This window comes from Eucyclogobius newberryi, unplaced genomic scaffold, assembly GCF_026437365.1.
Source record: "Eucyclogobius newberryi isolate DKJ021-1_F unplaced genomic scaffold, fEucNew1.0.hap1 SCAF_5, whole genome shotgun sequence".
NCBI lineage: Eukaryota > Metazoa > Chordata > Actinopteri > Gobiiformes > Gobiidae > Eucyclogobius > Eucyclogobius newberryi.
Window position 1 is genome coordinate 40,539,936 of NW_027316167.1, and position 25,502 is coordinate 40,565,437.

The window sequence follows — 25,502 nt, forward strand, 5'->3', positions numbered from 1 at the left end:
CGTTGTTCAGACACAAGGATCTACAGTCCACAGGGAACAAGATGTGTCGTAGAAATATATCATTTTAAATGTTTAATTTACAAATTTATGAAAAACGGTTATACTAATGTATGTCCCAGCGTCCTCTGTCCTTAGACAAATGTCCCAGAGTCCTCTGTCCTTAGACCCTCCTTCTGCAGGAAAAACTACAAAATCTATTTGGGAAAAAGTATAAACCTGGAGGAGTTCCACATGAAGGAGAGATCTGACTCTCACAGACGAGAGAGAGACAGAGGAGCTGGAGCCACTCAGGAGGAGAAGCAGTTCTTCAGGAGGAGAACCAGTTCTTCAGGAAGAGAACCAGTTCTTCAGGAGGAGAAGCAGTTCTTCAGGAGGAGAACCAGTTCTTCAGGAAGAGAACCAGTTCTTCAGGAGGAGAAGCAGTTCTTCAGGAGGAGAAGCAGTTCTTCAGGAGGAGAAGCAGTTCTTCAGGAGGAGAAGCAGTTCTTCAGGAGGAAAACCAGTTCTTCAGGAGGAGAAGCAGTTCTTCAGGAGGAGAAGCAGTTCTTCAGGAGGAGAAGCAGTTCTTCAGGAGGAGAACCAGTTCTTCTAGGCAGACGAAGAACCGTTCATATGAAGTAGAGACCGCTTCTCCAGAGGATCATCTGGGTCACAGGCCATAGAGGTGTCTGTCCCACTCCCGGTGGGAAAGCGGGAAAAGAAGAAGAAAAGGCAATAAACAGACACAAGGGAAATTAAATATTGAATATAGTTTGATAGAATAAGTAGTCTTTATCAGAGGATAGAGCTCAAGCTGCCATTCTTCCCCGAGAGTTGCTCCTAGGGCAGCAGAGCTGAAACTGTAGCTTTATATTTCTGTTCCTAACTGGCCTGACCATAAGTCATTTCAAAGAGGAACGTTTTAAGCCTGGACTTAAATGAAGAGACTGTGTCGCCTCTTTAACATGGACAGGAGCTGATTCCATAACACAGGAGCTCTACCTCCTATTGTGCTTTTAGAGACTCTAGGGACCACCAGAAGGCTCTACCTCCTACTGTGCTTTTAGAGACTCTTGGGACCACTAGAAGGCTCTACCTCCTACTGTGCTTTTAGAGACTCTTGGGACCACCAGACGGCTCTACCTCCTACTGTGCTTTTAGAGACTCTTGGGACCACCAGAAGGCTCTACCTCCTACTGTGCTTTTAGAGACTCTTGGGACCACCAGAAGGCTCCTACCTCCTACTGTGCTTTTAGAGACTCTTGGGACCACCAGAAGGCTCTACCTCCTACTGTGCTTTTAGAGACTCTTGGGACCACCAGAAGGCCAGCGTTTTGAGAGTGAAGAGCTCTGTATCTGAAGTCTCATGATAGATTTGTAATTTGTGTTTTGACTTTTGTTATGAAACACTTAAGCTTTAAAAAGATGTGCAGCCGGCAAGAAAGTACAATCACAGCAATCTTTAAGTCATAGATGATTAAGATTCAGTTTTGTCTCAACACTCTTATTCCTCATCCTGAAGCCCCTGAAGGATCTTTGCTAGTGTCTAAACCTGCATTAAGGACACATTCTCAGCATAGGGGTTTCCGCACTGTAGGAATCTTTTTTGTTAGTGCCGTTTCATGTGTGTTCACACAGATTAGGAACTAAGGGCCACACCCCAAGAGAAAGTACTTGGAAACAGTAGCTCCCAAAATACAATTCATAATAAATTATTATGAATGACGTTGTCCCTATAATCCCCCACCTAGACTGAGGGATTATAGGGACTTCTTGGTTCTTGGTACTGTTATGTGCAAAAATGCCTAATATGGACAGGCCATGGCTCATGTTCAGCTCCTGAAGAATGCAGAGGTTTATTTACAACTAGGGCTGATATTTTTGTAGAATATCCTATACTTATTTGTCTCTGGTAGGTCGGACTACTGTAGCGGCCTGCTCACTGTAAAACAGCTGCAGTACATCATCAGGACTAAACACGGAGCTCAGTCACTGTGGTTGTACCACAACAAGATCTGGGAGGGATTTGACCATGGGCCGTATCCTGGTGGTGGTGGTTATAACATTTGATTTATTCTTATTCTTTTGACAGTGGCTTTGACCAACCTAGAGGACCAGGAGAACGCCACAAGAGCTTATGAACAAGCTGTGACACTCGACCAGTAAGTGCAGCTCACCTGACATCTGAACAGCTGAATGAACACAAAACAACATTTAACACACAAACTACAGCTACATTTCCACTTCTACTGTGACACGACCAGTCCAGTCGAGTTCTTTTGTGTTTACGGAGCAGATTTATTGTTTTATGCTCAGGATTGACCGAGGTGTTGATTTCTCGATAGAGCCAATCCCATGGTCAACTTGAACTTTGCCATCTTCCTGTACAACCACGGAGACAAGAAGCGAGCGCTGGAGCAGTACCAGGAGATGGAGCGCAAGGTCAACGTGCTTCGAGACAGCAGCACCAACCTGGACTTTGACCCTGAGGTAGTCGCCTGGTCCCGCACCGCAAACCCGCCCAGACTTATGCACCGCAAACCCGCCCAGACTTCTACACCGCAAACCCGTCCAGACTTATACACCGCAAACCCGCCCAGACTTACACACCGCAAACCCGCCCAGACTTATGCACCGCAAACCCGCCCAGACTTACACACCGCAAACCCGCCCAGACTTCTACACCGCAAACCCGTCCAGACTTCTACACCGCAAACCCGTCCAGACTTCTACACCGCAAACCCGCCCAGACTTACACACCGCAAACCCGCCCAGACTTATACACCCCAAACCCGCCCAGACTTACACACCGCAAACCCGTCCAGACTTCTACACCGCAAACCCGCCCAGACTTACACACCGCAAACCCGCCCAGACTTATACACCCCAAACCCGCCCAGACTTACACACCGCAAACCCGCCCAGACTTCTACACCGCAAACCCGTCCAGACTTCTACACCGCAAACCCGTCCAGACTTCTACACCGCAAACCCGCCCAGACTTACACACCGCAAACCCGCCCAGACTTATACACCCCAAACCCGCCCAGACTTACACACCGCAAACCCGTCCAGACTTCTACACCGCAAACCCGCCCAGACTTACACACCGCAAACCCGCCCAGACTTATACACCCCAAACCCGCCCAGACTTACACACCGCAAACCCGCCCAGACTTCTACACCGCAAACCCGTCCAGACTTCTACACCGCAAACCCGCCCAGACTTATACACCCCAAACCCGCCCAGACTTACACACCGCAAACCCGCCCAGACTTACACACCGCAAACCCGCCCAGACTTCTACACCGCAAACCCGCCCAGACTTACACACCGCAAACCCGCCCAGACTTATACACCCCAAACCCGCCCAGACTTACACACCGCAAACCCGCCCAGACTTACACACCGCAAACCCGCCCAGACTTATGCACCGCAAACCCGCCCAGACTTATACACCCCAAACCCGCCCAGACTTACACACCGCAAACCCGCCCAGACTTCTACACCGCAAACCCGCCCAGACTTACACACCGCAAACCCGCCCAGACTTACACACCGCAAACCCGCCCAGACTTACACACCGCAAACCCGCCCAGACTTCTACACCGCAAACCCGCCCAGACTTCTACACCGCAAACCCGCCCAGACTTCTACACCGCAAACCCGCCCAGACTTACACACCGCAAACCCGCCCAGACTTACACACCGCAAACCCGCCCAGTCTTACACACCGCAAACCCGCCCAGACTTCTACACCGCAAACCCGCCCAGACTTCTACACCGCAAACGTAATGCAATCATCAATATCACGATCAATCTCCCCCATATGACAGAAATGAGCAAATTTTCATAATATTCATGATTTCTCATTCGTTCTTGGAGAAAACTGAGAACGTTTGAGAGCCCGAGTTAGAAAATGGAACATGGTGCACGAAAAAAACCCGACGGGTTAGTTAGTGATAGTACCAGTGATGGTTATGCTAATGTTGCTAACGGATACACAGAACTAATGTTGACAAAAGTATCATTTCACTCTCTAACTGGAAACGTAATAACAGGTCAATAAATGCACTTGACCAGACACATTTTGGCTGATTTGAGCACTTTTCTAGTTTTTATGACTTGATTGAATCGTAAACTGGTCAGAACACAACAGAACATTACAGCCCTATATTTTATTACTTTCTACACTGTTCAAAAAGAAAGTGGCCACAAGGAATCAACCAAGCAAATCTGTGTGAGGAATAACAACACACTGAAGATCTGTGTGAGGAATAATGACACACTGAAGATCTGTGTGAGGAACAATGACATACTGAAGATCTGTGTGAGGAACAATGACACACTGAAGATCTGTGTGAGGAACAATGACACACTGAAGATCTGTGTGAGGAACAATGACACACTGAAGATCTGTGTGAGGAACAATGACACACTGAAGATCTGTGGAACCTGTTAGACGGATGTATACTTTCTTGCTTCAGTGTTTAAAAAGCAGGTCCCCCAGCTTAGTTTTGTCCTTTTTCAGACAATATAAAAACATATAAAGCTGTCTGCAAATGTGTGCATTGTGTCGCCATGGTTACAGTGGAACTATCCTCCATAGTCGATAGCCAGTTCTGGTTGAATTGTGACTATGCACCCAGTGTCCCTGTCTGAAGCTCTTCTGTTCCCAGCTGATCGACATGGCTCAGAAGATGGGCGCGGCCTTGCAGGTGGCAGACACGCTCATGTGGACCAAACCGTCCAAAGAGTCTAAGTCCAAAGGAAGCTCCGCCTCAGCCTCTAAAAGCAGCGGAGCAGCTCTGGGCACCAACCAGGCCCTGGGCCAGGCCATGTCCTCTGCTGCCAGTTACAAGAGCCTCCACATGCAAGCGGGTGAGAGGGGGTAAGGGGGTGAGAGGGGGTGAGAGAGAGGGTGAGAGAGGGTGAGAGGGGGTGAGAGAGGGTGAGAGAGGGTGAGAGAGGGTGAGAGAGGGTGAGAGAGGGTGAGAGGGGGTGTGAGAGGGGGTGAGAGAGGGTGAGAGAGGGGGTGAGAGAGGGGGTGAGAGAGGGTGAGAAAGGGTGAGAGGGGGTGAGAGACCATAGATTCTTCTCTCATGACACCTGGGGACGTGCGGACGTGTGGACATGGGGACGCGTGGACGTGGGGACGCGTGGATGTGTGGACGCTGACATACATTCTGTCTGTCTTTTCTTGGTCTGTAGTCTCATTGTTAAAGAAAGCTTAGTCAAATTCACGCCCTCGTTTGATCAGTCGATAGAGACGACGTACAAAGATCTAGAGCCTGGATCCTGGAATCTTAAAATATCTTGTCTGTGCAGAGCATGAGGAACTGAACATACGTGATGAAAAGGGAAACCGTGTGAAGTGTGTGCGTTCACGTATTTTTGGCACAAAGGCAAATCGTCACAGTGGAGTTAAACACTGAAGATGGCTTTGATTGTAGCGGCGCAGACACGAGGGTGTAAGAGACACGAGGGTGTAAGAGACACGAGGGGGTGTAAGAGACACGAGGGGGTGTAAGAGACACGAGGGTGTAAGAGACACGAGGGTGTAAGAGACACGAGGGTGTAAGAGACACGAGGGTGTAAGAGACACGAGGGTGTAAGAGACACGAGGGAGTAAGAGACACGAGGGTGTAAGAGACGAGGGGGTGTAAGAGACACAAGGGTGTAAGAGACACGAGGGGGTGTAAGAGACACGAGGGTGTAAGAGACACGAGGGGGTGTAAGAGACACGAGGGGGTGTAAGAGACACGAGGGGGTGTAAGAGACACGAGGGTGTAAGAGACACGAGGGGGTAAGAGACACGAGGGTGTAAGAGACACGAGGGGGTATAAGAGACACGAGGGTGTAAGAGACACGAGGGTGTAAGAGACACGAGGGGGTGTAAGAGACACGAGGGTGTAAGAGACACGAGGGGGTAAGAGACACGAGGGTGTAAGAGACACGAGGGGGTATAAGAGACACGAGGGTGTAAGAGACACGAGGGTATAAGAGACACGAGGGTGTAAGAGACACAAGGGGGTATAAGAGACACGAGGGTGTAAGAGACACGAGGGTGTAAGAGACACGAGGGGGTGTAAGAGACACGAGGGGGTAAGAGACACGAGGGGGTATAAGAGACACGAGGGTGTAAGAGACACGAGGGTGTAAGAGACACGAGGGTGTAAGAGACACGAGGGTGTAAGAGACACGAGGGAGTATAAGAGACACGAGGGAGTATAAGAGACACGAGGGTGTAAGAGACACGAGGGAGTATAAGAGACACGAGGGTGTAAGAGACACGAGGGTGTAAGAGACACGAGGGTGTAAAAGACACGAGGGTGTAAGACACGAGGGGTTGTAAGAGACGCGAGGGGGTATAAGAGACACGAGGGTGTAAGAGACACAAGGGTGTAAAAGACACGAGGGTGTAAGAGACACGAGGGGGTATAAGAGACACGAGGGGGTATAAGAGACACGAGGGTGTAAGAGACACAAGGGTGTAAGAGACACGAGGATGTAAGAGACACGAGGGTGTAAGAGACACGAGGGTGTAAGAGACACGAGGGGGTATAAGAGACACGAGGGTGTAAGAGACACAAGGGTGTAAGAGACACAAGGGGGTAAGAGACACGAGGGGGTAAGAGACACGAGGGGGTATAAGAGACACGAGGGTGTAAGAGACACAAGGGGGTGTAAGAGACACGAGGGTGTAAGAGACACGAGGGTGTAAGAGACACGAGGGGGTGTAAGAGACACGAGGGGGTAAGAGACACGAGGGGGTGTAAGAGACACGAGGGGGTGTAAGAGACACGAGGGTGTAAGAGACACGAGGGTGTAAGAGACACGAGGGTGTAAGAGACACGAGGGGGTGTAAGAGACACGAGGGGGTGTAAGAGACACGAGGGTGTAAGAGACACGAGGGTGTAAGAGACACGAGGGTGTAAGAGACACGAGGGGGTGTAAGAGACACGAGGGTGTAAGAGACACGAGGGGGTGTAAGAGACACGAGGGTGTAAGAGACACGAGGGGGTGTAAGAGACACGAGGGTGTAAGAGACACGAGGGGGTAAGAGACACGAGGGTGTAAGAGACACGAGGGTGTAAGAGACACGAGGGTGTAAGAGACACGAGGGGGTGTAAGAGACACGAGGGGGTGTAAGAGACACGAGGGTGTAAGAGACACGAGGGTGTAAGAGACACGAGGGGGTGTAAGACACGAGGGGGTGTAAGAGACACGAGGGTGTAAGAGACACGAGGGTGTAAGAGACGAGGGGGTGTAAGAGACACGAGGGTGTAAGAGACACGAGGGGGTGTAAGAGACACGAGGGGGTGTAAGAGACACGAGGGTGTAAGAGACACGAGGGTGTAAGAGACACGAGGGGGTATAAGAGACACGAGGGTGTAAGAGACACGAGGGGGTATAAGAGACACGAGGGTGTAAGAGACACGAGGGTGTAAGAGACACGAGGGGGTGTAAGAGACACGAGAGGGTAAGAGACACGAGGGTGTAAGAGACACGAGGGTGTAAGAGACACGAGGGTGTAAAAGACACGAGGGTGTAAGAGACACAAGGGTGTAAAAGACACGAGGGTGTAAGAGACACGAGGGGGTATAAGAGACACGAGGGTGTAAGAGACACGAGGATGTAAGAGACACGAGGGTGTAAGAGACACGAGGGTGTAAGAGACACAAGGGTGTAAGAGACACGAGGGGGTAAGAGACACGAGGGGGTAAGAGACACGAGGGGGTATAAGAGACACGAGGATGTAAGAGACACAAGGGTGTAAGAGACACGAGGGGGTAAGAGACACGAGGGGGTGTAAGAGACACGAGGGGGTATAAGAGACACGAGGGTGTAAGAGACACAAGGGTGTAAGAGACACGAGGGGGTAAGAGACACGAGGGGGTAAGAGACACGAGGGGGTATAAGAGACACGAGGATGTAAGAGACACGAGGGGGTGTAAGAGACACGAGGGTGTAAGAGACACGAGGGTGTAAGAGACACGAGGGGGTATAAGAGACACGAGGGTGTAAGAGACACAAGGGTGTAAGAGACACGAGGGTGTAAGAGACACGAGGGTGTAAGAGACACGAGGGAGTATAAGAGACACAAGGGGGTATAAGAGACATGAGGGTGTAAAAGACACGAGGGTGTAAGAGACACGATGGGTTGTAAGAGACGCGAGGGGGTATAAGAGACACGAGGGTGTAAGAGACACGAGGGGGTATAAGAGACACGAGGGTGTAAGAGACACGAGGGGGTGTAAGAGACACGAGGGTGTAAGAGACACGAGGGTGTAAGAGACACGAGGGGGTGTAAGAGACACGAGGGGGTAAGAGACACGAGGGGGTATAAGAGACACGAGGGTGTAAGAGACACGAGGGTGTAAGAGACACGAGGGTGTAAGAGACACGAGGGTGTAAGAGACACGAGGGGGTATAAGAGACACGAGGGGGTATAAGAGACACGAGGGAGTATAAGAGACACGAGGGGGTATAAGAGACACGAGGGGGTATAAGAGACACGAGGGTGTAAGAGACACGAGGGTGTAAAAGACACGAGGGTGTAAGAGACACGAGGGTGTAAGAGACACGAGGGAGTATAAGAGACACAAGGGGGTATAAGAGACATGAGGGTGTAAGAGACACGAGGGTGTAAGAGACACGAGGGAGTATAAGAGACACGAGGGGGTATAAGAGACACGAGGGTGTAAGAGACACGAGGGGGTATAAGAGACACGAGGGTGTAAGAGACACGAGGGGGTGTAAGAGACACGAGGGTGTAAGAGACACGAGGGTGTAAGAGACACAAGGGGGTAAGAGACACAAGGGGGTAAGAGACACGAGGGGGTAAGAGACACGAGGGGGTATAAGAGACACGAGGGTGTAAGAGACACAAGGGTGTAAGAGACACGAGGGGGTATAAGAGACACGAGGGTGTAAGAGACACAAGGGTGTAAGAGACACGAGGGTGTAAGAGACACAAGGGTGTAAGAGACACGAGGGTGTAAGAGACACGAGGGTGTAAGAGACACAAGGGGTTTAAGCTCCCAGGGACCCCTGGTAGAGGGGACCCGAGCTTGAAGGGGGAGAAATAGAGACCACCCGTGAAGGGTGAGGGAGAGTTTATTTCATATTTCATATATATATATATATATATATATATATATATATATATATATATATATATTGCCACAAAGTGATTAAATAATATAAATGTAAATGTCTTATTGGCCCCTCATTGTAGCTCTTTTAAGCGTTATATAATTTATTTGTGAGATGATAATGGTACTACCTGTCTCTCCCTCTCTCTCTCTGCCTCATGTAAACTCATGAAGCAGCGGCATAAAACAATGACTCACGCTGACGGTCACTCGCACTAGTGTGGACCTGTGTGTCGCGTTTATCCAGCCTTGTCACGCTGGGCTCTGACACACACGTGTGCACACGACACGTGCACACGACACGTGCACACGACACACAGCGTGTGCACGCGGCGGCGGCGTGACTCGGTTAACCGTAGATTTCAAAAACCCTACGAATAGTCTATCCTGGCCATAAAAATTGCGATAATTGAAAAAACTGTTAATCGTGACGTCCCTACGTGACGTCCCTATTAATGTACGTGTTTTGTTCCAGGGGTGTCTAAAGGGCCCTCACTGCCCCTGGACACAGATGACACAGGTTGAAGCGGCCCCCAGCCCCCCCTTGGACCCCCCCGGATCTCCCGAACCTGTGGACCCTGATAAGCCCAAACCCAAGAGCTCCAGGAGGAGAGCCAGAGCGGAGGAGGGCAACTAATGTCAGCGACGCTTCACATAGAGACAACCTGGATTTTTATATAGACTCTACATGGCAGAGCACTGGAGGACTAAAGGGGAGGGTCTGGAGGACTAAAGGGGGGGTCTGGGGGAGGGTCTGGAGGACTAAAGGGGAGGGTCTGGAGGACTTAAGGGGTGGGTGAGGGGGGTCTGGAGGACTAAAGGGGAGGGTCTGGAGGACTTAAGGGGAGGGTGAGGGGGGTCTGGAGGACTAAAGGGGAGGGTCTGGGGGGAGGGTCTGGAGGACTAAAGGGGAGGGTGAGGGGGGTCTGGAGGACTAAAGGGGAGGGTCTGGGGGGAGGGTCTGGAGGACTAAAGGGGAGGGTGAGGGGGGTCTGGAGGACTAAAGGGGAGGGTCTGGGGCAGGGTCTGGTGGACTAAAGAGGAGGGTGAGGGGGGGTCTGGAGGAAAAAAAGGGGAGGGTCTGGAGGACTAAAGGGGAGGGTCTGGAGGACTAAAGGGGAGGGTCTGGAGGACTAAAGGGGAGGGTCTGGGGGAGGGTCTGGAGGACTAAAGGGGAGGGTCTGGAGGACTAAAGGGGAGGGTCTGGGGGAGGGTCTGGAGGACTAAAGGGGAGGGTCTGGAGGACTAAAGGGGAGGGTCTGGAGGACTAAAGGGGAGGGTGATGGTGATTTCATGGTGCGCTCACACTAGCTCCACACTAGGACTACGGACAGAGACGTTTCGCCGTCTCTCGTACCTGCAGTAGTTGCTTGGGTGTATTTTCCCTTCTCCAGTTTCAGCACTTCAGCGTGACATGTAATCGAGCGACGCTACATGACATGTAACAATAATCATCCAACAATACTCTCCATGTCCAGCTAACAATATGTTTTCAAGTCATTTAACATTTTCTGTGGGAAATATGGATTTCCCTTCACTTCATTAAGTGTCTTCACTTCACGCTGTGACAATCATAGCTAAGAACATTGTTGTCTTTTCTGCTCTATTTTATGCTATAGTCAAATGTAAATAGTAAAAATAATGAAAGGTTTATTAGATGAATATGTTTAATAAAAAATCAAACTGAAATCTCCTTTGCTTTTTCATGTCTTGTTTTGGAAGCACAGGATCTCTCACACAAAGCTGTAGTGGCCCTGGTCAAGAGGCAAATCTGCAACCTTCTGGTTATTGGGCGTGGTCACATGTGCAGAAGACACTGCTGTGTTTCATGTATTTGATATAAAATGCCTCTCATATTTCAAGTTGAAGGTTAATATGATGAAAGAAATTACCTGGCCTTTATTTCACACAAGTAACTGAATTTTAGAATATTTATTTCACATGATTTATGAAAAGAGCCTAAATAAGTTTATGAATATTACAGCCGTGTGTCGTTTAATATGGCACATTTTGCTGGTAATAAATCTTGGTTAAAATTCACTTGATAGGGAAATATATGTGCATAAGGCTCTGCCTAAAGACGCAAGTGCTGTCAGTGAGTTATGGACGCATCCACAAAGATACACACACATATATATATATATATATATATATATATATATATATATATATATATATATATATATATATATATATATATATATATGTGTGTGTGTGTGTGTGTGTGTGTGTGTGTGTGTGTGTATATATATATATACACACACACACACACACACACACATATATATATATATATATATACACACACACACACACACACATATATATATATATATACACACACACATATATATATATATATATATATATATATATACACACACACACACACACACACATATATATATATATATATATATATATATATATATATATATACTACACACACACACACACATACACACACACAGAGATGAGATCCTGTGGTCCCCAAACCGGACACCCTCCGACCCCTGACTGCGCCTAGAAATTCTGTCCATTAAAACTATGAACAGAACCGGTGACAAAGGGCAGCCCTGAGGAGTCCAACATGCACTGGGAACAGGTCTGACTTACTGCCGGCAATGAATACAGCTCCTGCTCCGGTCATACAGGGACCGGACAGCCCTGAGCAAAGGGCCCCGGACCCCGTACTCCCGGAGAACCCCCCAAAGGACACCCCGAGGGACACAGTCGAAAGGCTTCTTCAGAACCACAAAGCACATGTGGACTGGTTGGGCAAACTCCCATGAACCCTCACATAATGTCACATACATATATAATACAACATTAGTCAATAACATTTTTGAAAACCTGTATTCTTACAGTGAGCAGAGTCGCCTCTCCACAGATCTTACCTACAACTGGCTCTGGAGGCATCACAACTTGTTTTCATGGAATCTACTTTTATAAGCTTTGAACCATGGTGTTCCCTCATCCCTGACACACTCACTGTGCCGGCCCCAGCTCTTTGGCCCCGTAGCCAAGGTCCCTGTCCCCACTTATGAGTAACGCATAGTCTAATATTGGGTACTTTTGGCAAGGACTTTGAATAGAATATTTTAATACAATATTCAAAGAGAGAACTCGTGATTTTGTACTAGGCAATTTTGAAAGCAGTTTTTACTAAATGGTTGTAATTTCCTGTAATCTGAGGTATATTCGATACATTAGTCAAATATACAGTTCACAGTAATGCATACTGCATTACTCTGTCCTCTGTCAGTGGCCCCTCTGTCAGTGGCACACGATTTTTAGAGGTGTGCAAATTTTTGTGACTTTTCGTCAATGTTCACTGGGTGAAAAATAGGGGGGTTGGTCCCGAGAAGAAGAAAGAAAGAATAATATTCCGATGCGAAAACAATGTTTCCCATTTTTCAAATATCATAAACTATACATTTTCGGAAAGTGCTCGCGCTTTCCTACCTCATGGTGTGGGTCCCTGGTCACTGACGGGTACTTTCGTTAATTTTGAGCGGGCTCCGCCCACTTTGTGTTTTTGGCCCTCTATACAGTAATAATGTTAAATTTTTGCATAACATGCTTATATGCACTGAACATGCAAGAGATGGGGAACGTATTCGTGAGCTACTTAGCGCAAATGAGTGCTTTATATGTAAAGTGCTTGTTTAGTGCGCACTTTTGCACGGGCTTCGCTCGTTTACAACGGTAATGTTCCATTTTCCTACTTCTAATTAGTATGCACGGGGCGTGCGTGAGTGGAGGAGTGCGTTAGTGAGTGTTTGGAAGTGAGCGAGCGCTTCGCGCACTACGTGCGCACTTTCGCAGTCGTGCTTTGCACGGCCTTACGAAATTAATAGGCCTCTCGCCAGCTTGTGGCGCTCGGGCCTAATAATAATAATACATTGGAGTTATCCAGACACAAAGACGCTTTACATTAGGAAAATCAGGACAAACAAAGAAAAATACTGACTTTAAGCGTTAAAGTTCACCATCCAGCAAAATGTTCAGCAGGACCTTTCAGTCAGAAACAATCATTTGCTATAACTTCATAAATCCTTCTGTAAGTAACGAATGATAAGTTAAACAAACAATAAATGAACAGTTAAATTATCATCAAGTAAAGTTCCTCTGCAAGTTAGAAACACTGGTGCTGGGCGTGGCACTGATCACATTTCCCTGGCTCAGATCTCCCTCGCTGTGCTAAAGTGGGCCGATCCTGACCCCAACACAGAGAGAGGACCAGAGCACCCAAGGGCCCACACTCACAGGTCTCGGGTCGAAGCTGCAAGTCTTGGGTTGAAGGTCCAAGTCTCGGGTTGAAGTTGCACTGATGACACATCGGCCAAAGCACAGAGCAACCTCCGTTTAAAGTTGTCCTCACATTCTAGTCATTTGATGATGTCATAATCTCAGATGGAGATCAGGACCCCCCAGACCCTCCCCTTTAGTCCTCCATAACCTCCCCCAGACCCTCCCCTTTATTCCTCCAGACCCTCCCCTTTATTCCTCCAGACCCTCCCCCAGACCCTCCCCCAGACCCTCCCCTTTATTCCTCCAGACCCTCCCCCAGACCCTCCCCTTTAGTCCTCCAGACCCTCCCCTTTATTCCTCCAGACCCTCCCCCAGACCCTCCCCTTTAGTCCTCCAGACCCTCCCCTTTATTCCTCCAGACCCTCCCCCAGACCCTCCCCTTTAGTCCTCCAGACCCTCCCCCAGACCCTCCCCTTTAGTCCTCCAGACCCTCCCCTTTATTCCTCCAGACCCTCCCCCAGACCCTCCCCTTTAGTCCTCCAGACCCTCCCCTTTATTCCTCCAGACCCTCCCCCAGACCCTCCCCTTTAGTCCTCCAGTGCTCTTTTCCATCTACATTCTATATAAAAAACTGAGGATGTTTGGAAAGAAATATCCAAACGTGTCGTATCGATCTCTTGACTTTATGTTCTTTCATGTGACACTATCACTTCTTTGGGGTTGAATAATGGCACAGCCTCCTGAGGCTGCTGTGAAAAACTAAATTGGCAGAAAAGACTTTGTGTCAGTCTTCTCCGTCCCACCCTCTTTTAATTATTCTGCTGTATGTCCTGGATGGGGGTATCGAGGCCCGGGAGCCTACAGCCCTCATCGCCAGAAGTCCCAAAGCGACATCCATTTCTGTACGTTTGTACTGTACTGGGGCTGTGGTGCAAGTGAATCAAGTACAAGATGTGGGAAAACTACTCATAAAGTTGCCTACAATATCTTTAGAAGTAAACATTAAGTATAAGTCTATGTGGCATACATTTCTGCGTATATCGGCGCATTATAAAGATCGAAAGCCGATGGATGACACTTTATATCTCTTGCTGTTCTGAAGTGACCCTAACACAAAATATTGATGTCCTAATCCGTCCTAATCTGTCCTCAGGCCCTGTCGATGCTGCTCTTTAGAGCCCACACTTCTCATCTTGTCTCTGCATTTGACCTTTCCTAAATCCACTGGTCTGTTGCTGTTGAGACCGCCGCCCGCACACTGATCCATGTCTCTCCCACTTTATGTCCATCGCAGTAATCCTGTCTGGCAAACTCCTGTGCACCGCGGAGTGCACTGCATTGTGAAGGGTTTGAACTCTGCTGCTGCCAAAATCACAGTTTCACCCACATAATCCCACCAAATGAGGAGCAAGAGATGAGTAAACCCCAAAAACACAAGACAGGGAAAGGCCACGGGAACTGAACAAACAAAACTAATGGACCTTAGCCTCGGTGGAAAACAAACTGTCTCACAAGCTAACGAGGCTAACATAGCTAACTTTTCTTGCGCGGCTGCCGATAACCCTCTCCAGGCCCATCCCTATCGGAATGAAAGCTGCAAAAGTTAAAGGAGACCTCCAGCACAAAGGCAAACGCTTCTTCTTTTCCTCTGGATGTTCCGCACGAGGTTCGCCAACAACGAGAAAAGTTTCGCCACATCTGTGAGGAATTCAAGAAGAGAAAACTGAGGCATGGGTTTTCATTCTCATTGACTGTTGGTAAAAGACTTTTGAAGGTAAAAAACACATGCTCAAAACCCCAGAGAACCTTTGGTTATGTACATACATAAACTCTGTGACTAGTTGCACTTCATGGAGGGCGATTGGATCAGTGGGAACATGGGAAAATACGAACAGAAGGCGGTGGAGGAGCGAAGTGGTGTATACAGTTATTTGTGAGGATTGATGCCAGGAGCAGGTAAGGAGAAGTTTGGGGGGCGTGGCACCAGGACTAATGCAAGAAGCCGTTATATAATGAATACCTAAAGAGGGGAAGGATCGACTTGATTGCCTCATACAGACCAATCTCAATTCTGAACATGGACTATTGTATATACACCTCAATTATGTTCAAGATAATGAAACACATACTCAAAATGTAGTAAGGCAAGGCAAGTTTATTTGTAGAGCACAATTCGTACACAAGGCAGATCCAAATGCAACAGGGAAAAAAATCATCAAATCACAAAGAAATTACAGAAATCACAAAACAGTTTAAGACATAATTTATCTTAGATTTGAACATTGTCAGAGTAGAACCTGTCTCACTATCTTCAGGAAGAATGTTCCAGATTTTAGCTGCATAAAACTGAAACGTAGATTCACCATGTTTAGTCCTGACTCTGGCACCAGCAGGAGGCCGGTCCATGTTTAGTCCTGACTCTGGCACCAGCAGGAGGCCGCTCCATGTTTAGTCCTGACTCTGGCACCAGCAGGAGGCCGGTCCATGTTTAGTCCTGACTCTGGCACCAGCAGGAGGCCGCTCCATGTTTAGTCCTGACTCTGGCACCAGCAGGAGGCCGCTCCATGTTTAGTCCTGACTCTGGCACCAGCAGGAGGCCGCTCCATGTTTAGTCCTGACTCTGGCACCAGCAGGAGGCCGCTCCATGTTTAGTCCTGACTCTGGCACCAGCAGGAGGCCGCTCCATGTTTAGTCCTGACTCTGGCACCAGCAGGAGGCCGGTCCATGTTTAGTCCTGACTCTGGCACCAGCAGGAGGCCGGTCCATGTTTAGTCCTGACTCTGGCACCAGCAAGAGGTCGGTCCAGGTTTAGTCCTGACTCTGGCACCAGCAAGAGGCCGGTCCATGTTTAGTCCTGACTCTGGCACCAGCAGGAGGCCGGTCCATGTTTAGTCCTGACTCTGGCACCAGCAGGAGGCCGGTCCATGTTTAGTCCTGACTCTGGCACCAGCAAGAGGTCGGTCCATGTTTAGTCCTGACTCTGGCACCAGCAAGAGGCCGGTCCATGTTTAGTCCTGACTCTGGCACCAGCAGGAGGCCGGTCCATGTTTAGTCCTGACTCTGGCACCAGCAGGAGGCCGGTCCATGTTTAGTTCTGACTCTGGCACCAGCAGGAGGCCGGTCCATGTTTAGTCCTGACTCTGGCACCAGCAGGAGGCCGGTCCATGTTTAGTCCTGACTCTGGCACCAGCAGGAGGCCGGTCCATGTTTAGTCCTGACTCTGGCACCAGCAGGAGGCCGGTCCATGTTTAGTCCTGACTCTGGCACCAGCAGGAGGCCGGTCCATGTTTAGTCCTGACTCTGGCACCAGCAGGAGGCCGGTCCATGTTTAGTCCTGACTCTGGCACCAGCAGGAGGCCGGTCCAGGTTTAGTCCTGACTCTGGCACCAGCAAGAGGCCGGTCCATGTTTAGTCCTGACTCTGGCACCAGCAGGAGGCCGGCCCATGTTTAGTCCTGACTATGGCACCAGCAGGAGGCCGGTCCATGTTTAGTTCTGACTCTGGCACCAGCAGGAGGCCAGTCCATGTTTAGTCCTGACTCTGGCACCAGCAGGAGGCCGGTCCATGTTTAGTCCTGACTCTGGCACCAGCAGGAGGCCGGTCCATGTTTAGTCCTGACTCTGGCACCAGCAGGAGGCCAGTCCAGGTTTAGTCCTGACTCTGGCACCAGCAAGAGGCTGGTCTATGTTTAGTCCTGACTCTGGCACCAGCAGGAGGCCGGCCCATTTTTAGTCCTGACTATGGCACCAGCAGGAGGCCGGTCCATGTTTAGTTCTGACTCTGGCACCAGCAGGAGGCCGGTCCATGTTTAGTCCTGACTCTGGCACCAGCAGGAGGCCGGTCCATGTTTAGTCCTGACTCTGGATACCAGCAGGAGGCCGGTCCATGTTCAGTCCTGACTCTGGCACCAGCAGGAGGCCGGTCCATGTTTAGTCCTGACTCTGGCACCAGCAGGAGGCCGGTCCATGTTTAGTCCTGACTCTGGCACCAGCAGGAGGCCGGTCCATGTTTAGTCCTAACTCTGGCACCAGCAGGAGGCCAGTCCATGTTTAGTCCTGACTCTGGCACCAGCAGGAGGCCGGTCCATGTTTAGTCCTAACTCTGGCACCAGCAGGAGGCCGGCCCATGTTTAGTCCTGACTCTGGCACCAGCAGGAGGCCTGTCCATGTTTAGTCCTGAGTCTGGCACCAGCAGGAGGCCGGCCCATGTTTAGTCCTGACTCTGGCACCAGCAGGAGGCCTGTCCATGTTTAGTCCTGAGTCTGGCACCAGCAGGAGGCCGGTCCCTGAGGTCCTCAGAGTCTGAGATGGTTCATATGGCACTAACATGTCTGAGATGTACTTTGGTGCTAGGCCATGGAGAAACTTGTACACAAGCAGAGCTGCTTTAAAGTCTCTTCTCTGAGCCACAGGGGGCAGTGCAGAGACCTGAGAACAGGACTAATGTGATGGTACTTCCTGGTTCTAGTCAGGACCCGAGCAGCAGCGTTCTGGATGTACTGCAGCTGTTTTACAGCTCGTTTGGAGAGGCCAGTGAGCGGCCGTTACAGTCTAATCTACTGGAGACAAACGCATGGATAAGTCTCTCCAAGTCTGGTTTATACAATACACTTTTGATTTTGGCAATGATTTTTAGATGGTAAAAAGCTGCTGATGTTAGTGATTTGTGGCTGTTAAGAGCATCCACAGACTGATCTGTTGGATCCAGTGACAGAGTGAATTCGACAGTGAAACAGATCTGACTCGTCTGCATAATTGTGATAGGACACAATTTCGCTGTGTATCAGCTGACCTAACAGCAGGACCTTGACATTGAACAGAAGGGGTTCCAGGATTGACCCTTGGGGCCCCCCACAGGTCAAGGGCATGTGGTCTGAAACATCAGAGTTTGTTGGTGTAGCAGGTCTCAGGGAAGAGTTCATCATCGTTGACATCAGAACTCTTGATCTTGCTATATTTGGCATCATCTAAAGGCCTAATTTGATCAGACCTTCAAAATGGTTGAGAAGGTATATGGGGTGAGAGTGGAGATGGGAAGGAGAGTGAGGATACTGTAGTGGGAGTAGATGTTGTAGGGGAGGGGCCCCCGAGGGGAGGGACGATGACAGGGATGCTGTCGGGCCTGTCCCAGATGAGTCCAAGGCCTTTGATGAGGACTCTATGGGGAAACCTTTGAACAATTCTGTTCAAATGGTCGCGGTGAAGATTGTTGTGGTGCTGTTGCAGATGAGCTCTATGCTGGAGGTGGTAGAGGTGATTGGGGAGCAGCTGGAGCTGAATCATTTGCTATCTGCTCAGGACCCTGTTCAGGCCCAGTCCAATGCCTCAGAGCATGTGGCAGGTTCTCTGTCAGCACCCTCACTCCACCTCTGCACCCTCACTCCACCTCTGCACCCTCACTCCACCTCTACACCCTCACTCCACCTCTGCACCCTCACTCCACCTCTGCACCCTCACTCCACCTCTGCACCCTCACTCCACCTCTACACCCTCACTCCACCTCTGCACCCTCACTCCACCTCTGCACCCTCACTCCACCTCTGCACCCTCACTCCACCTCTGCACCCTCACTCCACCTCTGCACCCTCACTCCACCTCTACACCCTCACTCCACCTCTGCACCCTCACTCCACCTCTACACCCTCACTCCACCTCTGCACCCTCACTCCACCTCTGCACCCTCACTCCACCTCTGCACCCTCACTCCACCTCTGCACCCTCACTCCACCTCTGCACCCTCACTCCACCTCTGCACCCTCACTCCACCTCTGCACCCTCACTCCACCTCTACACCCTCACTCCACCTCTGCACCCTCACTCCATCCACCTCTACACCCTCACTCCACCTCTGCACCCTCACTCCATCCACCTCTACACCCTCACTCCACCTCTGCACCCTCACTCCATCCACCTCTACACCCTCACTCCACCTCTGCACCCTCACTCCACCTCTACACCCTCACTCCACCTCTGCACCCTCACTCCACCTCTGCACCCTCACTCCATCCACCTCTACACCCTCACTCCACCTCTACACCCTCACTCCACCTCTGCACCCTCACTCCATCCACCTCTGCACCCTCACTCCACCTCTACACCCTCACTCCACCTCTGCACCCTCACTCCACCTCTGCACCCTCACTCCACCTCTGCACCCTCACTCCACCTCTACACCCTCACTCCACCTCTACACCCTCACTCCACCTCCATTTCTCTTAAACAGGTCCTCTCGTTTCCAGAATAGATAGAAGTTCTCAATGTAGGGCAATCCTCTATGTGCAGCCGGATAAACTTGTTTATCTTCCTGTCGATGTTTGGAAGGGTTCCACTTAGGTGTGTTTGGATTTCCATTTTATCAAGCACGTCGAATAACTTCAAGAAGTCTCTTTTCAAGACTTCAGTCTGTTCCCGTCGTATATCCACTGCACCCACGTGCACAATCAGCTGTTAAACTCCTCGATAATTGGCCAAAAAATTAGGAATGAGGAACGTTATCTCAGAAACAGCGGTGCTGGAAAAAGAAGTTTTCATTTGTTCATGCATCACGTGACTTATCGACTCATCCCCTATCAGAACTGTCTCAATGACCTTGACATTTGACTCACTGGCATTTTGGCCACGCCATACCTTACAATTTTCCTGTGTTCATTTACTTCAGTCTCTGAAAGTGGTAAAAATCAGTTTGTAAGCTGTTTTTTAGGTAACTTTACATTATCTTTGTATCGTTTAGGCTTTGCACCGAGTTTGTTCCAAGATAAAGCTGGTCTTTATGGTCTTTAGACAGTTTTGGGAACGAGGCAGTCACTCCGGTGTAGGTTGAAGGGTTTTCTTGTTATATAAATATAGACTCACCACTGGATGACACTGGAATTGTATCTTGGAGTCCTTTTTCAGATTCTAAAGTGAATATCCATGCTTGTAGCTCTGAATTTTCGACAGCGTTCACAAGTCTGTTTCCCTTCATCTCCAGGACATGTCGCTGGCTTGTCAGATATAAGATAAGATAATCCTTTATTGTCCACACATGGGGAAATTTCAGTGTTACAACGCAGTAGATACAGGGGGAAAGGACAGATCACTTATAGGAAGTTTGAGAAAAAGAAAAAAAAAAGGTATGTTGTTAAAACTGTAAAAAAAATCTTAAAATCCTAGGTTTACTTAAAAGTCATAATTAAAAACTGATTAAAAAGCAAAATAGATAAAGCTATAGTAAGCTGGAGCAAGCAGGAAAGCGTCTGCGCTCTTCGGAAGCAGACAAATAAGGTTTTGATATATTGAAAGAATCCAGACTTTTATAGGTATTTGCAAATAAGGGGTTTTTATAACCAATAAATTAAACAAAGTTGTGCTGTCCCAGTAAGATTGTGTGTAACTCCGTCCACTAGAGGGCGCATGTTTTTCCGCACATTGCTTTTGTAGAGGAAGTTAGGCAGCGGCCATGTTTTGCTGTGTCACCAGTAAGCAGAAGTTGCAGCTCGTGTTGTTTTAATGCACAAAGTATCTTCCTCGGAGTTTAAGGGAGCATATGCTTGTAAGTTTGTCATTGTCATGTCATTATGACTTGTTCTACGTTTCTCTGGTCACAGTTCGAATAAATTCAAATGTATCCATATGCTAATTAGATCGCTAACTTATGCTAATCGCAGCTAGTTATGCTAACGATTTCCTATTGTCATTCTTTGGACCTCTGTTGTGAATTTTGAGCACATAAGCACTGCTAACCTGTGCTATACTTTAGTACTCATGCGTTTATGTGACTTGCTGTCTTTTATTTTCTGTATTAAGAGACTGATTGTTGTTTTTGTCTCTTTATGTTACAGTTTTACAAAAACTATTATTGAACTTGGAGCAATGGAGCAATAAACATGGCCCAAAGTCATTACAAAGTGTCTTCATTTCAAGTCAAGACTGTTCTCTATCTGCCGAACTAGACAGGCGTCTAGCGAGGGCAGAATAGTAAAAAAGCATTCATCCTAACAAGTTCCATCACGAAGATACCACCGCATCTACCATGGCTACTCCTCAAGACCAGGCATTGGAAGAAACTATGGACACCCGGTCAAGATGGACCAGAGCAAGCACCACTTCATCCGTCGCCGCTGCCAGGGCACGGGCAAAAGCAGAGGCTGCTAAGGCACAACTGTTATATGTGCAAAAAGAAGCTGAAATCTTAAAAGAACAAGCAGAACAGCTTAAAAAGAAAGCTGAACTCGACGCGGATCTGCACCTACTCAAGTCACAAAAGGAGGTTGCAGCAGCTGTAGCTGAGGCTCAAGCGTGGGAATCGTCTGTCCAGGAAGATGTAGACCAACAACAGCCCCAACTAGGTGCCATGCCACTCCTCGACCCGGAGCAGAGGACAAAGGACTATGTGCAACAACAAGTGGAAATACGTAAAGAGATGGAAACACCTGACAGATATGTTCCCAGCAAAACCAAACCTCTGCCGCCACCCACCAGAAAGAACAATGAAACAAATCATTACAGTGAGTTAAGTGATCACTCAATAAGCCAAAGATTTCAACCACTGCCACAAGTCAGTGCAAGTCCACTACAGTACAATATGGACTACAATCACTACCCATCAAAACCGGTCAGTGGTAACCCAGCCCACTTTTCTCCGTCTAATGAGCTTAGACACAATTATATTCCCAGTGACAATACAGGGTTAGCAAAGTATCTCATGAGAAGGGAAATGGTCAGCTCAGGTTTGCTCAAGTTTGATGACCAACCAGAGAATTACTGGGTTTGGAAATCCTCTTTTCAAAGTGCAGTACAAGAACTGAATTTGTCACCTCAAGAAGAGCTAGACCTGCTTGCCAAATGGCTTGGTCCTCAGTCCGCTGCACAAGCCCAACGCATCAGAGCCGCTTACATAGCCAACCCTAAAACAGGCCTTCACATGGTGTGGCAGAGGTTAGAAGATTGTTTTGGGGCACCAGAAATCATAGAACACGCCCTACTAAAGAAAATAGAAGATTTCTCAAATGTCAAGCAGAGAAAACCAGCGTCTAAGAGAGCTGGGAGACATTTTGACAGAACTTGAAGGTGCTAAGTTAAATGGCTTCCTACCCGGGCTCTCCCATCTGGACACAGCACATGGAGTTAACCCCATCTTATCCAAACTACCCTACCATCTACAGGAGAGGTGGGTCACAGTAGCTTCAAGGTACAAAAAAGAAAGGTGTGTCTCATATCCCCCTTTCTCATTCTTCGTGCACTTCATCAATGAAGAAGCTAAGACTCGTAACGACCCTAGCTTTGCTTGTGTTACAGGCTCCAATACGATGAATATAAAAACAGAAAAGACATTTAAACCAAAATATCAAACCTCAGTCAGAAAAACTGATGTGTCTCACGCAATAGGATCAAACCAAAGGGTAACCGACAAAGACAACCCCGATCCAGAAAAGGAGTGTCCTATTCACCACAAGCCTCACCCGTTAAGAAAATGTAGGCTTTTCAGAAGCAAGTCTTTAGCTGAAAGAAAAAACATAATAAAGGACAATTACATTTGCTTTAGGTGTTGTGCCTCAGTTCATCACATTGCTAAAGCCTGTACCAAACCAGTAAAATGTATAGAGTGCGGTAGTGAAAACCATCCCACAGCACTGCATCCAGAACCCATTCCACTAAAACCAGAGAGCCCTGCTGCCACTGAAGATCATGGCGGGGAGCAAAAGGAAACAGGTGCTGTTGATGTGACATCTAAATGTACTGAGGTATGTGGAAATTCATTCAGTCCAAGATCATGCTCTAAAATCTGCTTAGCAAAAGTCTTCCCTGCTGGCCAGCCAGCCAAACAGAGCAGTCAGAATGTATGTAGTCCTTGATGAGCAAAGCAACCGCTCGTTAGCAAAATCTGAATTCTTCAACACATTCAATATTAGAACCATACACACTTAAAACTTGTGCAGGTGTTATGGAAGTCACAGGAAGGCTTGCTAACAACTTTGTTATTGAATCGCTTGACAGCTCAGTACGAGTCTCCCTTCCTGCTCTTTTAGAATGTGACATGATACCTGATGACAGATCAGAAATCCCATCTCCAGAGGTAGCCATTCAATATTCTCATCTGACAGCAGTTGCAGACAAGGTACCTGCTGTTGACAAAAACGCAGACATCCTCCTTCTCCTCGGCAGAGACGTTCTTCAATTACACAAGGTTCGCAGACAGTGCAACGGGCTATGCAACGAACCCTATGCTCAACGTCTTGAGTTCGGATGGGTCATTGTGGGAGAGGTTTGTCTCGACAAAAAGCACAAAACAAAAGACATCAATGTTTACAGGACTCACATTCTTCAAAGCGGACGTGCCACTCTTTTCAGCCCATGTGAGAATGTTTTTAATGTAAAAGAGGGTCCAAAAGACACAACTCCTCCGGTGAACCTCAATGCCTCTATGTACCCCTTTGAACCAGAAGCAGACATAATTGGCAGTGAGGTATTTCAGAGAACACAGGATGACGACAAACCTGCACTCTCGATCGAAGACAAATGTTTCTTGGAGACGTTAGACAAACACGTGTACAAAGACAATGACAACACTTGGGTCGCTCCCTTGCCTTTTCGTTCTCCACGTTGCCGCCTTCCAAACAACAAACCACAGGCTCTAAAAAGACTTCAGTCTCTACGATACACACTAGCCAAAAAACCAACAATGAAGGAACATTTCATTGACTTTATGCAAAAAATGTTTGATGCAGGTCAAGCGGAGCCAGCCCCTCCCCTCAAAGAAGACCAGGAGTGCTGGTACCTGCCCATGTTTGGTGTGTATCATCCACAAAAGTTGGATCAGATTAGAGTAGTGTTTGATTCCAGCTCCAAATACGAAGGTGTCTCGCTAAATGACACACTTCTCAGCGGACCTGACATGAACAATACTCTTCTGGGTGTTTTAACCCGCTTTCGCAAAGAACCAGTCGCTATCACAGCCGATGTTCAACAGATGTTTTACTGTTTTACAGTTAGTGAGAAACACCGTGACTTTTTACGTTTTTTGTGGTTCGAAGATAATAACCCACAAAAACCCATCAGAGAATTTAGGATGACAGTGCATGTGTTCGGGAACAGTCCCTCGCCAGCCATAGCCATATACTGTCTCCGTCGTGCCGCCCTGGAAGCTACAAACTCCTCGCTAAGAGCAAAAGAGTTCATCCTCCGCAACTTCTACGTTGATGATGGCCTTGCATCATTCCCCACTGCAGAAACGGCTATAACAACCCTGCAAACTTCACAAAAAATGCTTTCCGAATCCAACATCAGGCTACACAAGGTGGCATCTAACAGCAATGATGTCATGCAAGCGTTCCCGCCATCAGACAGAGCCAAAGATTTAAAAGATTTGGATTTCAGCGCTGACCCGTTGCCTCTACAAAGAAGTCTGGGTCTCTCGTGGAACCTAGAGTCAGACTGTTTCACATTCCGTGTATCTCAAGAAGAAAAACCCACAACAAAAAGAGGTATACTCTCTACAGTTAACAGTCTCTTTGACCCCCTTGGTTTCACTGCACCAGTTACACTTGGAGGAAAGCACATGATGAGAGAACTGACAACTGAACAGTACGAGTGGGATGCAGAGCTTCCAGCTGAAAAACAAGAGCAGTGGAAAATGTGGAGAGACTCAATCAAAGACTTGGAACAGTTGCAAATTCCCAGACCGTACGTTCCTGTTTCGCTGTCCACTCAAACTCAATACAGAGAACTGTGCGTCTTTTCAGATGAGTCAAACACCGCCATCGCTGCAGTAGCCTACTTGAAAACGGTGTCTATTTCTGGAGACTGTCATGTGGGCTTTATCATGGGGAAATCGAAATTTGCACCTCGCCCAGCGCACACTATCCCACGTCTTGAACTGTGTGCTGCAGTGCTAGCTGTTGAAATGGCAGACTTTATTAGAGATGAAGCAGACATTGACATTGACCAAGTAACATTCCATACAGACAGCAGAATTGTGTTAGGCTACATTCATAACACTTCACGGCGTTTCTATGTTTATGTGTCCAACAGGATTACAAGAATCAGAAAGTCTTCTCACCCAAACCAGTGGCACTATATCTGTACTGAGGAAAACCCAGCAGACCATGGGACCCGTCCAGTCACCGCCGCTGC

At 48.4% G+C, this 25,502-nt stretch overlaps 1 protein-coding gene across 1 annotated transcript in view; it reads left to right on the plus strand.

Annotated features, from left to right (window-relative positions):
* Nucleotides 1-9,847, plus strand: part of LOC140381393 (BBSome complex member BBS4-like) — a 41,639-nt gene extending 31,792 nt beyond the window's left edge. Inside the window, 5 exon segments of the mRNA XM_072465442.1 lie at nt 2,072-2,141; nt 2,325-2,469; nt 4,660-4,861; nt 9,614-9,645; nt 9,647-9,847. Of these exon segments, the coding sequence (XP_072321543.1) occupies nt 2,072-2,141; nt 2,325-2,469; nt 4,660-4,861; nt 9,614-9,645; nt 9,647-9,775 (578 nt within the window). The 3' untranslated portion in view covers nt 9,776-9,847.
* Nucleotides 9,848-25,502: the final 15,655 nt, after the last annotated feature.